This window comes from Paralichthys olivaceus, chromosome 13 (genome assembly GCF_024713975.1).
Source record: "Paralichthys olivaceus isolate ysfri-2021 chromosome 13, ASM2471397v2, whole genome shotgun sequence".
In the NCBI taxonomy this organism is placed as follows: domain Eukaryota; kingdom Metazoa; phylum Chordata; class Actinopteri; order Pleuronectiformes; family Paralichthyidae; genus Paralichthys; species Paralichthys olivaceus.
Window position 1 is genome coordinate 25,545,097 of NC_091105.1, and position 13,281 is coordinate 25,558,377.

Sequence of the window (13,281 nt, forward strand, 5' to 3'; positions counted from 1 at the left end):
AAGTCTCTATTTGTCCGGATGTGGAGGCGCAGTTCGTCCATCTTATTGCACAGCGAGCGGACATTGGAGAGGAGGATGCTCGGGAGAGGTGAGCGTAATCCCCGCTCCCTGAAGCGCACCAGGGCCCCAGCGCGCTTCCCTCGTCGTCTCCGCCGGAGTCTCACTGCGTGTCCGAGGACCACCGCACCTTTGATGAGTAAGTCCACTAAATCCACGGAAGAGGCGATAAAGTTGGGACATAAATCGGATGGTGTTGTGTCCCTGATGGAAAGAAGCTCGTCCATCGTGAAAGTAATCCGAGTAGGGTCGCAGTAAACAGAATTAAATACTAAAAACAAACACAAAAGTGCACACCAACACACCGAGGCGACCGTTCGTGGCGCCATCTTGGTATTGTGAATGTGTAATTGCATGAGCAGACATGTATGTGGATGACTGACCAAATGGTTCACCAAATTGTTTATCTGAAAGGGCAACCTTAAGGTTTACGATGGTGGCTTAAGAGACTTGAGTTGTATGGCCCCGAGAAACCAAAACTTTATGGTGTCTCATGGTATCTCTGATTGGGATCTCACACCTGGGGTCTCACAGGGGGGTCATCCACAGAACATGTAAACAAATGGACAGGACGTCTCCTCCACTGAGTGAAACTACAGGAGGGTAATATACCTTTGAATGCTTAGTGGGAGGGGGCAGAGAGTTATAAGAACACAGATTCTCCTATGTTCTTTGCTCATTTGTGCATGTCATTCAGGTGATGTGTACTGATGAGTCCATCTGCAGATGCTGAATTAAACTTTCAGAAAGAAGTGTTTGACTTTGTGCTTGTTTCACAGAAATTGCCACCACACTGACCAAAACGTCGAAATAATAATAACAATAACAACAACAATAATAATAATAACAATAATATGAATAACAATAATAACTAATAATACATCAGTAAGGTTGATTGCGTGGCGGATGACCTCAGCAGGACAGCATGCTGTATAGTACTTTGCAATACTGTGGCTGTGTCAGTCTGGTGACGCCACGGCCGGACGCTCCATATTTGGCTATGCCCCGCTTGTTGCTAAAACCACTGGTTTCCAGCAAGAGAGTCAGACGATCGACAGACTGCACAGGGTACTCGCTCAGTAGCAGCACAGACACAGAACAGAACCTTTAGGAATACATCAGAGGAGATGATGTCAGTCACAGCAGCTCTCGTCTCTACACTCTTCTTTCTCTCCACACGCTCCGCCTCAGGTGAGTCCACGCTGCTCGCCCTTCATTCCACGCGTTCTCTCAAATGACCTTAAAGTCAAATTGTAGTAGCGCGACATATGATATGTACATACAATATCAAATACTATGATTCTCTGTGTGGAGCAGTTTGTTTTGTAGTATTGTGAGTGTGAAAATGTAAATGTATAGCAAATGTAAAGTTGGATTCACATGAACAGATCTACATGAACAGGTCACTGGAGGAGCAGCATTCAGTCATTCGTTTAGTGTTTATGTTTAGATTTCCGGCACACATAGAAATACTCTTTACATGTCTTATAGAGTTTTCAGTACAAGTCACTACACACTTTGCAGGATTAATATTTGAAAAAAAATGTTTGAACACCAGTGGACACTCGTGCTTAATAGGCTGTAAATCACATTTAAGAATTTAAGATTACCTGTAACAATTTAATGTTGAGGCATTTGTTAGTACCTAAAACATTATGTAACATGAGGGGGGGGGGGGGGGACTGCTGTTTCTTCTCAGTATTTGCTCACACTGCGAAGAAACAGCAATGACTTACCACAGTGTATAGCTGTTGTTAATAAGAAATGACTGATCTGACTTAAACAACTCAGGTAAGGTAAGGTAACAGACTGCTGATATAAAAACAGCCCTTCTCTTATGTTCTTTGGGCGCCACACTTTCTACTGCTGCTTTGTAGTCATAAAAACCACACATTTGTGGTTGTGACAGAACAGTCAGTCCAATAAAATATAGGACCAAGGATATTTTACACTGACAATCGCAATGTGCTCTATTCACAACATTATCTTATCTCACTGACAAAGTGCTGTATCTGAACTTGTGGCTTTTTTAATTATTTCTGGTCCAAGCTTTTTTCTCTCTAATGAATGTGTGTAGTCCTACATATTGTGACGGGCCTCAATTAAGGTGTTAAGTGTTTATTACTTAAAAGTGTCGTTTAGTGTTAAATAGTGTTCAGTGTGTAGAATTTTGTGATATCTAGTGTTGAAATTGCATTTTGCAACTGATTACCCCTCACCTCACGCTCTCCTTCCAAACATGAAAAAGAAACTGAAGCAGCCTTTAATTGTCATGAAAACTCAAAAGGTGTTTAGTTTGTTCAGTCTGGACTAATGTAAAAAACATAGTGGCCTCTGTAGAGAGGGTCCCCTCGAAGTATTTAAATTTAAAGGGCCTTTTCTGGGGTAAGGAAACTACAATTCATACAATTTAGATGAAATAAACTAGTGAAAACATTATGAGAATTATTCTACATTAAATAATAGTTCCCTTTCACTTAAATCTTACACACTGGGCCTTTAATAGTTTAAAACTTATGGCACTAAGGCCCTATCACTGTGTGACAGTCCCCTGTACAGCTCACCTATGGAAATTACTTGTATAAGTTAATAAAGTATATAAAACACCTTTGGTGTATTGTTTTCTTTCATAATGACAGGAGTCAACATTTGTGTGTCACTATAACCTTCATTTAAATCATGTTAGTATAGTATCTTACACAAATTGTCTCATTTTCCAGGCTCCTATCCCCAAGCACAAAATTGGAAATCAACCAACTTTAAAACCATTTTGTCCTGGGAACCAAAACCATCAGCCACTTACAGCTACACTGTGGAGTACTCTACGTAAGTACCTGCATCCGAACCCTCACCCTTTAACTCTTTTAACAAATGGCATTTAATTCCCAGAAACATTCATCTTGTCAGTGTGTCCACGGAAAGCAAATGCCCTCACACTTTCCCGCTATGTGACCTTGCAGGAATGAGTCTTTCCATTATTGATTCAGTAAAAGCTTTTACTGGAATGTATATTTTAGGCCAGAGCTCTTTAAATAGTAAGATAACTAAAAGACAATTGACCTTTGTGATTCAATAAGAGAAAAATGAAAGAGGCAAGAGCAATGTCAACAATCAAATAGAATTAACAAATGCCAACAGCTGCAAACAGCTCTTTCAGCTCATTGTTCCACAGTATATTCACATCAATGTTATTTTGCACAGATAATAAATTATTTATTTCTGACTGTATGCGTTATAAATGATACCCAGACTAGACAGACTTAAGACCTAATTTATTGCTCATCTGGTGTCTATTATAGACTAAATAAGACTATTTTCATCCATCATTCATGTCCATATGAAACTTGTCAAATTTTACAGGGTTTCAGGGAACAATCAGAGGACTCCTCACTGTATCCAGACCACAGAAACAGTGTGTGATCTGTCCAGCTCTCTGACTGACCTGAACGCCTACTACACAGCTGACGTCCTGTCCGAAACCCCGAGGGGGCCACCACTGACCTCATTGAGTCCCCTCACACCAGCACACCACGGTTCTGCCCCTACAAAGACAGTACGTTCTTCTGCTACACTTGTGAAGACTTTTTTCTAATTGACAAAACGTGTTGGAAATAACAGCTGTTAAATTGTCCCAGAGCCTGTCAGTGCTCCGGTCCTTCCCAATGACCTCTTGTTGCAGCGCAGCTCTGTCTTTCTCAAGCTGCTTTCTGACATGCACCGAACTCAGCAGTTCCTCAGTATATTTGCCAGAGGAGGTGCATGTGTGAATGCAAATGTCCAAGTGAGACGCTCCCCAGTTTTTGCAGACTTTCTCCTCCTGGCCTCCTAGTATAATGTCCGTAGAATTTCAGGAGAATTCTACGGAAGTGTATTGCATTCACTTGAAAAAAAAAAAAAACAGTTTTTTCTGAGTAATTTATTTTTTGGTTTGTTTTTTGAATATTTTTTTCTGTTTTTCTGACAATTTTTTTTTTCTGTTTTTCGCAGTAATTCTTATCTGTTTTTCGGAGTAGTTTTTTTTCTGAATTTCTGAATTATCGAGATACTTCGAACTCCCTCGGAACCTCCAACCTGCAAGTGACTCCCATGGACCTATGGTGACTCCTGCCTGCACATACATGCCCCATCTCAGCAGATCTGAATGGGCTTTCCTTCTGAGCAACCGCAAAGTCCTCAGGTGCCTGCGTAGATTTGACAAACTAATGATAATACCATCTATATGACTTAAAGACAGGACTATCTCCCAGTGTCTTAAACCCAGATCAAAGTAAAACTTGATTAAACTAAACAAGCAGGTCATGTTTGTTTCCATTACATCTAGCTCTCAATAAAGGAATGAAAGCGTCTATTGTTTCAAATGCTCTCTAAACGCAGAAAAAAAAAAATAGTCCGAAAAACAGAAGAAAAATTACTCCAAAAAATAGGGGGAAAAAAAGTGAGAAAAACTGAAAAAAATATTGATTTAGACATGCATTGTAAACAGAGTTTGTTTTTTTTTTCAAGTGAATGCAATACGCTTCCATTCAATGTGAAAGCACTGTGAGAGAGAGTGTTTGTGTGTGTGTTGCTGTTGTGAACATGTCTGTGCAGAGAACCTCCTGTTGTGTTGTGCATGTTTGAAAGTCAGACTATGGGTAAACTCTGTAGCCAATATTGCTCACTTTACCTGTCATATCTAAAAATGGCTTCAGCGTTGTCAATGCTCACAATTTTTTGGCCTCTAACATAATTAAAATGGTAACTTCCATGAGAGATACAGTGGTGTACATGCACAGGTGACAGTCTCCCTCCCTTCTCCATAGCTGAGATAGGCAAACCTGACTTCAAGCTGGAGGTGATTGAAAGCCAAAAGAAAACCACCCTGTATGTGACTGACCCACTCACCGCCCTGTTTAAAGATGGCCACCAGCTGAACATCAGGGACATCTTTGCTGACCAGCTGCACTATAAAGTCACCTATCGGAAAAACAAAAGCACTGGAAAGGTGAGTAAAAGGAGACATCACGATATCGGTCTCAAACAGGCATACATTTTTACTCATTACATACTGCATGTTTTCCATTCTGTGTTTTCTGCAGAAAGCCCACATCTCTAAGACCAATTTAATAGAACTGACTGATCTGGACTTGCCTGTATGCCAGATGCGTCAGTGGAGAGCAACACACACAGCAGTAGTCTAGTCCTGACACTGAAGTTTTGGTGGCATTTACTTTTCATTGGTATTCTGTGTGAACTTACACACCAAATAAGACATTGTGAAGTATTTTTGCTCAAAACCAAGCATGCAGTTAAAATCTCTATAGCTTCTTGATGTCAACAGTGTTATTTTCTACATGAATAGACTGGAGCATCTAAATGGAATTGAAATGAAAGTTGTGCGAAAGGATGGAAACAGGATGTATCCCTATATATCCTGTTTTATTCGTGGCAAAGCAAAGAATCAGTTAAAGCCGGATCTGACAGGACACTGGGTGTATTGCTGTGTGTGTGTGTGTGTGGGTGTAGCTGAAAAAAAAGCAGACAATCGCAATGTCCCTTCTCGGGTTAAATAAAATGGTTGGCTGGTCTGGGAGTATGTCTAGATATACCACATGGCTCTCTTCAAAAGATGCAAGCATCATATGCAAATCAAAACTCGTAATTTAGTCATCTAAACATGGCACTGGTTTTTGTTATGTTGCTACGCACGGGTCCTTTATCTAAAACTCTCTAAGTTTTACATTAACTGGAGCTGGGGACCATCAGTGAAGTAGAGGTAGCTGGCCACTGCCTCATATAATAATAGCCATGCTCATCCTGCCATTCAGATGAGTTTTGATTTCTGTAGCATTAATTTGATCATGTTTTGGTCTGGAATTTAGTTCCTGTCAGCCTTATCAGTTGAATTTCTTTTTTGTTTTATAAATTACTTTTTGTTAGAAAAACCTGATCCATCATGTGTCTTCCCTTATTTAGTGCCAGATGACTCTGATGCGCCAAACCAAGTTATAAATTGCCTGTGAAAATAAAACTGAAAATCTTGTAATTGGTACTGATGTTCAAGGACAAAAGATTATCAGCAAAGTTGGAGCAGCAAAACAAATCAAAAATAAAGAACCTGGGTGTTACTCAGGACTAGATTTTAATCCGCACATAAACAATGTCACAAAGATTGCCTTTTATCATTTAAGAAACATTGCAAGAGTAAGACTGTACCTCACTTTGGAAACTGCCAAAAAGTTCATTCATGCTTTTATACTTTCTCGCCTGGACTACTGTAATGCACTATATTCAGGATTACCAAAAAAATCCATCGTTAGCCTACAGCTTTTGCAAAATTCAGCAGCCATGGTTTTAATGAGAAATAGGAAAAGATTCCATATTACTCTTATTTTAGTGTCTTTACACTGGCTTCGAGCATCACTGAGGATTGATTTTAAAATTATTTTACTTGTTTTTAATTCTCTTAATGGTACAGCACCGTCATACATCTCTGACTGTTTATCGGAATATGTTACGAATCATTCCCTCAGGTCGTCTACAGCGGGCTTGCTCAATGTCCCCAAAACAAACTATAAAAGGTTTGGGGAAGCAGCAGGAAAGCTGTCTCAAAAGCCATCCTCCTGGGAAAGTAGATACAGTAAACACAAAGATCGATGTCATGAAGAAAAGCAGGAACTTGAAAGGTGCAAAAAAATATCAAAAGAAATAGAGAAAACAACAACAATTTTCTTCTACAACTCCCAACATGCACTGAACTGTGCCTGTGGCCCCATATTTTTCTCATATTACTTCATGTAACTAAAGTCCATTGTTTGTGCTTCCATCTCTCTATCTCTCTCCCTCTCTCTCCAAATTTCACTACTAATACTACCACCATATTATGATTATGATGATGATGATAAACTGTTATTATTAATAATATAATTGCATCTCAATGTATCACTATTCATTATATTTATATTTTTATGACAACAGTCTCTCTCTGTCTCTCTCTCTCTCTTCTCTCCCCTCTTATCCATTCATCTCTCCTCTCCTCCATTATTCTCCTCTAGTCAAGGCAGATGGGCGCCCACACTGATTCCGGAAACTTGTTGTCGTCACTCACTCATAGTAAACTCACTTGAATACTATAATAATAATAATAATATTGATACTACTACTACTACTAGTAATACACTTTATTCATATAGCACTTTAAAAAAACGGAAGTGCTTTGACTGAAAAGCAAGCAAAGTAAATAAAAACTTGAACAAATAAAAGCAGTAATATGACAATCAAATATTAGTTTGGTCCAATTTTGAGTGAAAATGGCAGAGCAGATGTTTTGGTTGCAAACCTAACAATGCTCTACTTGGCTCTACTATTGCACTACTACTTACTTGTATGCAAGTAAAGCTATAATTCATCCTGCACATTGAGGCCTCCATCATGAAATACAATGCACAACAAAAGACATAAAACAGTTTATATTTTGTTACATGTGTAAAACATTACATACAGTACAAAATACTATGAATATACACATTTCACTTAATAGTAACATGCCATCGCCCAAAGATATCAGTAATCATATCTTCAGTTTTAGAGCATTCCATTACTTCTGACTATACGTTTTGGCAGCTCTGTGCGGTAAACACATTTCCCATTAGTCTGCATGAAGGTGACTGTCATCTTATGCTCAGTGACCTGGAAGTAAGCCACGCCTCCTATTGTGTGATTGACAGGACTGGAGTAGAGCTGCCAGGACTGAGGAACACTGTCCTTGTGAGTGGTGTCAGGATCGCTGACCACCCCACTCCCACTGACTACATATGAGCTCCCATCATCCTCTCTGATGAACTGTTAAAAATACAGAGACAGACAGCATTAAAGGCATCAATGTTGTGCTCAATTAGACCAAGATACAGCGACAAAATTCATTAAAGGTTCAGTGTGTAAGATTTAGGTGAAAGGGAGCAGAAACTGAATACAAAGTAATCCTAGTGATGTTTTCACTAGTGTGTTTTAACTAAATTGTACGATTGTTGTTTTCTTAGAATGAGCCATTTATATTTAAATACTTTATATTTACATGGGGAGCAGGTCCTCTCTACAGAGGCCACCATGTTTTTACAGTAGTAAAAACTGGACAAACTAAACGCCTCTTGAGTTTTTATGACAAGTGAAGGCTGCCACAGGTACTCTTTCATGTTTGGAATTCAGGAAGACTTTCTCATAAACCGTTCCTGGCAGAGGCCGTCCACACAGAGCCCAGTTCTGCCGGAGGTTTCTTACACCTGGGAGTTTTTCCTCCCCGCTGTTGCTCATGCTTGCTTGGTGTGGAACAAGTTGGATTTTGTGTTTCTTCTTGGACTTGGACTTTTGTGCAGCACCCTTAGACAACTGCTTGTTGTGATACCGTGCTATATAAATTTGAAATTTGAAATATTCAATTACTCACAAATCTATCTCTCTATATATATTTCTTCTTATTAATCAGCTTTGGGCATTTTGAATGGCCATTCAGATATTGCCACAATCTCATCCAGCCAGTCGTGCGGTTGTGATTAAATTTGAAATCCTTTCTCCTCTCTCCGGCAGTCAGCTGTCATTAGTGATCCGCTGTAACTCCCCTTCAACCCAATCTCCTCCGGTTTAATCCGAAGCCATGGTCCAGTCCAGCAGAGTCATTCATAATTATTTCTCCATCAACCCCTCTGATGCCGATGACATCACATAGGGGTCAAAATGCCAAAAGACTTAATTGCATAGAAATAAAAAAAAATATTCAACTGTCAAGTTAAAGTCTCTCCCGATTGAACTGTTTTCATATCCACCACTTGTTTCCAATCTTATTTCATTGTAGGGCTTTATGCAGCACATTGATTCCCTCTTACACTGACACACACATATTGACAATCAACACATCTGTATGCTTAGACTGCAACACTCACGTTGCACAGTAGATTCCTCTTGCTCCAACGTGTTTTACAGACACACAGATCACTTTATAATGTTGAGGTAATTATAAAATTAAATATAAAACCATATCATACAAGTGGTAGATTAAGTTACCAGATATTCCATCACAGTGTATCATTCTATGTTATTGTTTCCATCTTTTCAATCCCCCCTCCCTTTCTGCTTCTGTTGTGCAGTGACTTTAGTTTTTTTACGGTCATTTTGTGCCATACAGACTTGCAAAGTGAAGATAAGGCTTACAGTGTACCATTCTTAATGCTGTCTTTACTCAGTAGCCATCACATTGTGCAATCATTTATTTCATTGACATGAGTTGAAGCCAATTGTTGGACTGTAAGTTATACTACTGCAGGAAAAACAAATGCTCATCTTCCTGGAACAATATGTCAACACTGTGCTCATATAAAATAAATAAGATTTCATCTTTATGACTAATTATATTGATCAGTAATATCCGTTGAAACAAAGTATCATTTAACCCAATAACTATCTGGATGGTTTCTAATTTTTGGAAATGTATAAAACCTGTGATTGTGTAATGTGGGCACATGCCAGTCTTGGTGCCAGAAAATGATGCAAACTAGCTTTGAACTATCAACAAGTACAGTCTTTGTAGCACCCACTAGTGAATGCCACCTCCTGTACAGAGAGGGGCAATCTTGCACATACTCTTCTCAAACACAGTGTGATAAGTGGGATATGAAAAAGAATAAATAACTGTCAAAGAGACAGACAGACAAATAACAACACACTGAGATACACTTTCTTGATGAATCTATGTACACATGATATTTTTTATGATTGAGCGTGCACTCACTTACATACCTGCAGATTGTGGTCATGGCCAGACAAGTACACAGTGACTCTGTATTTCTTCAGCAGGGGCCTCAGTCTGTTGACCAGACAGGATGTTGGTCCGTGATGGCCGATGGACCAGACAGGATAATGACCAGCCACCACAACATAGGCTGATCTGACACATGTCATACATACTGGCACTTCAGTTAAAAGGCAACAACAGAGCAAAATGTAACTGTATCACATTTTAGAGAACAACCACAGTTCTGTCTCATTTGCTTCTGTTTCTGTATGTTAATTGAGAGTGGCATGATGATGCAGAAATCGTTTGTATTTAGTGCCGTGCAAAAATATTATAATTAATAACATGCATAATACAATCATGCACATAGCAATGACTCCAAACATATAGCCTTATAAAGATTTATCAAGAACTATCTTCACAGATAAGAGAAACAAGTAGCTCTTCACATCATCGAGTTATTTTTTGACAGCATGACGTAACAGAGGAATGTTTTTTGAGCAATGTTGCAGACCATCAAACACATTTTAATATAAGGTAAAGACAATGTGAGTACATCATTGGATTTATTGAAAGGAAAGAGTTAATCTAAATCCCCCATTGAAAGGTAATCCACCCCAAAACCTAAATACTGTTCTATTTGCAATAACTTTAAGTCTTTTACATCCCTGTGGAGGAATGTTTGAACCATTGCCATTGCAGGACTTTTTAAAATCCAGCACATAGGTTTTTGAGCATGAACTGTACATTCATGCTGTACTCTAAAGTCTTGCCACAGCATCATAACCGGGTTCAAGTTGAGAGCTAACATTTGGTGTTTGTCCTGATGCCTATGTAATTACGTGCTCAGGACATTATGTGTTGCTCTACAAATTGTTTGGAGTGTCCAGGCAGTTGTTATTGGCAGTTTGCTACCGCATGGCGTAAGTTTGGTTGCTTTGCAGCTTGTTTTTTCGAATTTAACTGTTGCTTGTGGGTATCGTTGTGTTATTGTGAAGTTGTGGTCTCCCTGTTGTTAAAAAAAATCCACTGTGTGTGTGTGTATGTGTGTGCAGAGGTGATAAAAGCACACACATTCTTTACTCAAGTAGAGGTACAGATACTTGTATTAAAAATAACTTGAGCTGAAGTTTAACCACTGTTTCGGCTTCTTTAACCAAGTAAAAGTATAAAAGTACAGGTTCTGAAATGTACTTTGACTTCTTTAACTGAACTACTCTTACTTCAAATAAAGTAAAAAACAATTCACTTAAACGGAGGGTTAAAGCAAAGATTTTTGAGCATGAAAAACTGTCCACAAGAAAATGAGTACAATGTATTGAATAAAGTATTTTCTTAAAAGGTCCAGTGTATAAGACTTAGGAGAAAGTGATCTATTGGCAAGAATTGAATATAAAATAATCCACCAGTGGGCAATCGTCAAAATTGTACAGATTGAACAGAATGGGCCCTGCTAGATTTAAATACTTTATATTTACATCAGGAGCGCGTCCAAACTGGACAAACTAAAGCTTTTGAGTTTTTATGTCAGCTGAAGTTCACCACAGGTTCTACTTCCCACCTCTGAGAGTGTTTATGTACATATGATATTCATTAGCGATATTCACTGCCACTAGATGTCGCACTAGCAGCAGTATCTCAAACCATAGCAAATGTGGAGGTAATCCTGTAATTCTCCATTTACTTTATTTAAATCTCAATAGGTATATGTTTATATCAGTGATGTAAGTGTGGATATTTCAGTGGATAAGATGCATGGTGCTAAAAAGGGAACCTTTTTATTAAGAGCACCTGCTAAAATGCAAAAATTAGACTTTTTTTCTTTTAATTTTTTCTTTGCCCAAACAACACCTAGCATAATATAAGGAGATTCACTTGGGGGTTGGGGGTTTACAGATAGCAAGTGGCTGATCCCTTATTCAGTAGAACATGTACTTGTACAATGTAACTTGTACAATGCTCAATTATATAGATATCCATTTCAGATTTCTGCAACATACTTTGTAATTTTATCCATAATTAATTATGAAAATAAATCCAGTTTATGATTTGTGATATATGACAATTTGATTCTGACTGATCATAATTCAAAATCAGCTTTAATTTGCCTCAATTCAAGATACTTTAAATTAAGTTTAAAGTGAGAATGTCATCGTAGAAATCCTGAACTTGAATTGTGACTAATGAAGCATTGTGTTAGTTCATGCAGAACACAGAGTCATGTGCTCAGCTACCGATAGGTTCATGGGTGCTCGTCAGTCACCCACCAATCACAGCCCATTCTCTCACCAAAGCGGTCTCTTTAAATACGACCTCATCCTCCCGCAAATTAGCTGAAGTAGCAGAGTAACATTAAATTTCTCATATTCTAATACTAGAGCATATTCATGTTATGGTTGTAATGTTTACTGTCAGTTGCAGCACTTAGAGAACAGTTCAAAAAGTTATTCTAACACCAGCAGCAGTAAGAGCATGTGTAGTTACCCTAACCAGACATTTGAACCCAAAAGGCCCCAAATTTGACCTGCAACACCCAGAGCTTTTTTTTTTTTTTTCAATTATCTTTTTTATTGATTCCACATATCAATATTCCATCAATATTTTACATAATGTGTATAATTTTACAACAGTATAAAACATTCCTATACTTCCACCGCAGAGCAGAGACATAATTGGACATGAATTCTCAAGTAAAGTTACAGTAGAGTAAATGTGAAGTAAAATGAACCGCTTTTTCACTCTTGTCCTTATTTTCACACCTCTCCTGCATTGTTCCTTGTCTCCTGATTGGGGTAAACAACTCTTTTCCCAAATATAAAACTTCAAATGAAAGTGGAATTTGCACTTTCAGAATTGTTTCCATACTCTTCTTTAACTCTTGCCAAAAAGGTATAATACAAGGGCATCCCCAAAAGATATGAAAATGGTTGGCCTTATTTTCCCCACACAGTCTCCAACGTCGTGTGTCTTGAGATTTCTGTTGTGTTGGTGTAATAAAGTATCTTACAATGTTCTTCCAACCATATTCTCTCCATGAGAGGGAGCATGTTGTTTTCCACTGTCCTTCATTTACCTTGTTCCATTCCTCCTCTGATAATTGCCACCCAGCCTCTTTTCCCCACTTTTCTTTTATATATGTCATATTGTTACCCTTTAATCTTTCCACTTCTTTATATAGTTTTATGATTAGTTTCTTTCCCTGGTCTGAATCATATGCTGAGATAAAGAACTTAATGATTCCTGACTCAGGCTCATCTGAATTAAACTTTTTTATAGTTTTCTCCATATAATACCGCATCTGTAGATATCTGTATAAATCTTGATTGTTTAATCCATACTGATTTTTTAGATCCTGAAAACTTTTGATGGTCTTCTTTTTAAAAAGTTCCCAAAATATTTTTGGTCCCGCGTCCCATCTACTGAATCTACTATCTGCTGTGTTTGGTGTGAAGTCTGAATCA

The 13,281-nt window shown here is 38.3% G+C and overlaps 1 protein-coding gene across 1 annotated transcript; it reads left to right on the forward strand.

Annotated features, from left to right (window-relative positions):
* The first annotated feature begins 1,049 nt into the window (after nucleotides 1–1,049).
* LOC138413541 (tissue factor-like) lies at nucleotides 1,050–4,999 on the forward strand. Its single transcript, XM_069537552.1, has 4 exons — nucleotides 1,050–1,248; nucleotides 2,778–2,883; nucleotides 3,418–3,610; nucleotides 4,860–4,999. Exons 1-4 carry the CDS (start codon nucleotides 1,185–1,187, stop codon nucleotides 4,866–4,868), a joined length of 372 nt encoding a protein of 123 aa, XP_069393653.1. The 5' UTR covers nucleotides 1,050–1,184; the 3' UTR covers nucleotides 4,869–4,999.
* The last annotated feature ends 8,282 nt before the right edge of the window (nucleotides 5,000–13,281 follow it).

Bases quoted from the DNA above. Each gene is read 5' to 3' on its own strand.
- LOC138413541 (XM_069537552.1), top strand. From the start codon at position 1,185: ATGATGTCAGTCACAGCAGCTCTCGTCTCTACACTCTTCTTTCTCTCC. The intron at 1,249-2,777 runs GTGAGTCCACGC...CTCATTTTCCAG, and splicing joins CTCCACACGCTCCGCCTCAG to GCTCCTATCCCCAAGCACAA. The intron at 2,884-3,417 runs GTAAGTACCTGC...CAAATTTTACAG, and splicing joins TACACTGTGGAGTACTCTAC to GGTTTCAGGGAACAATCAGA.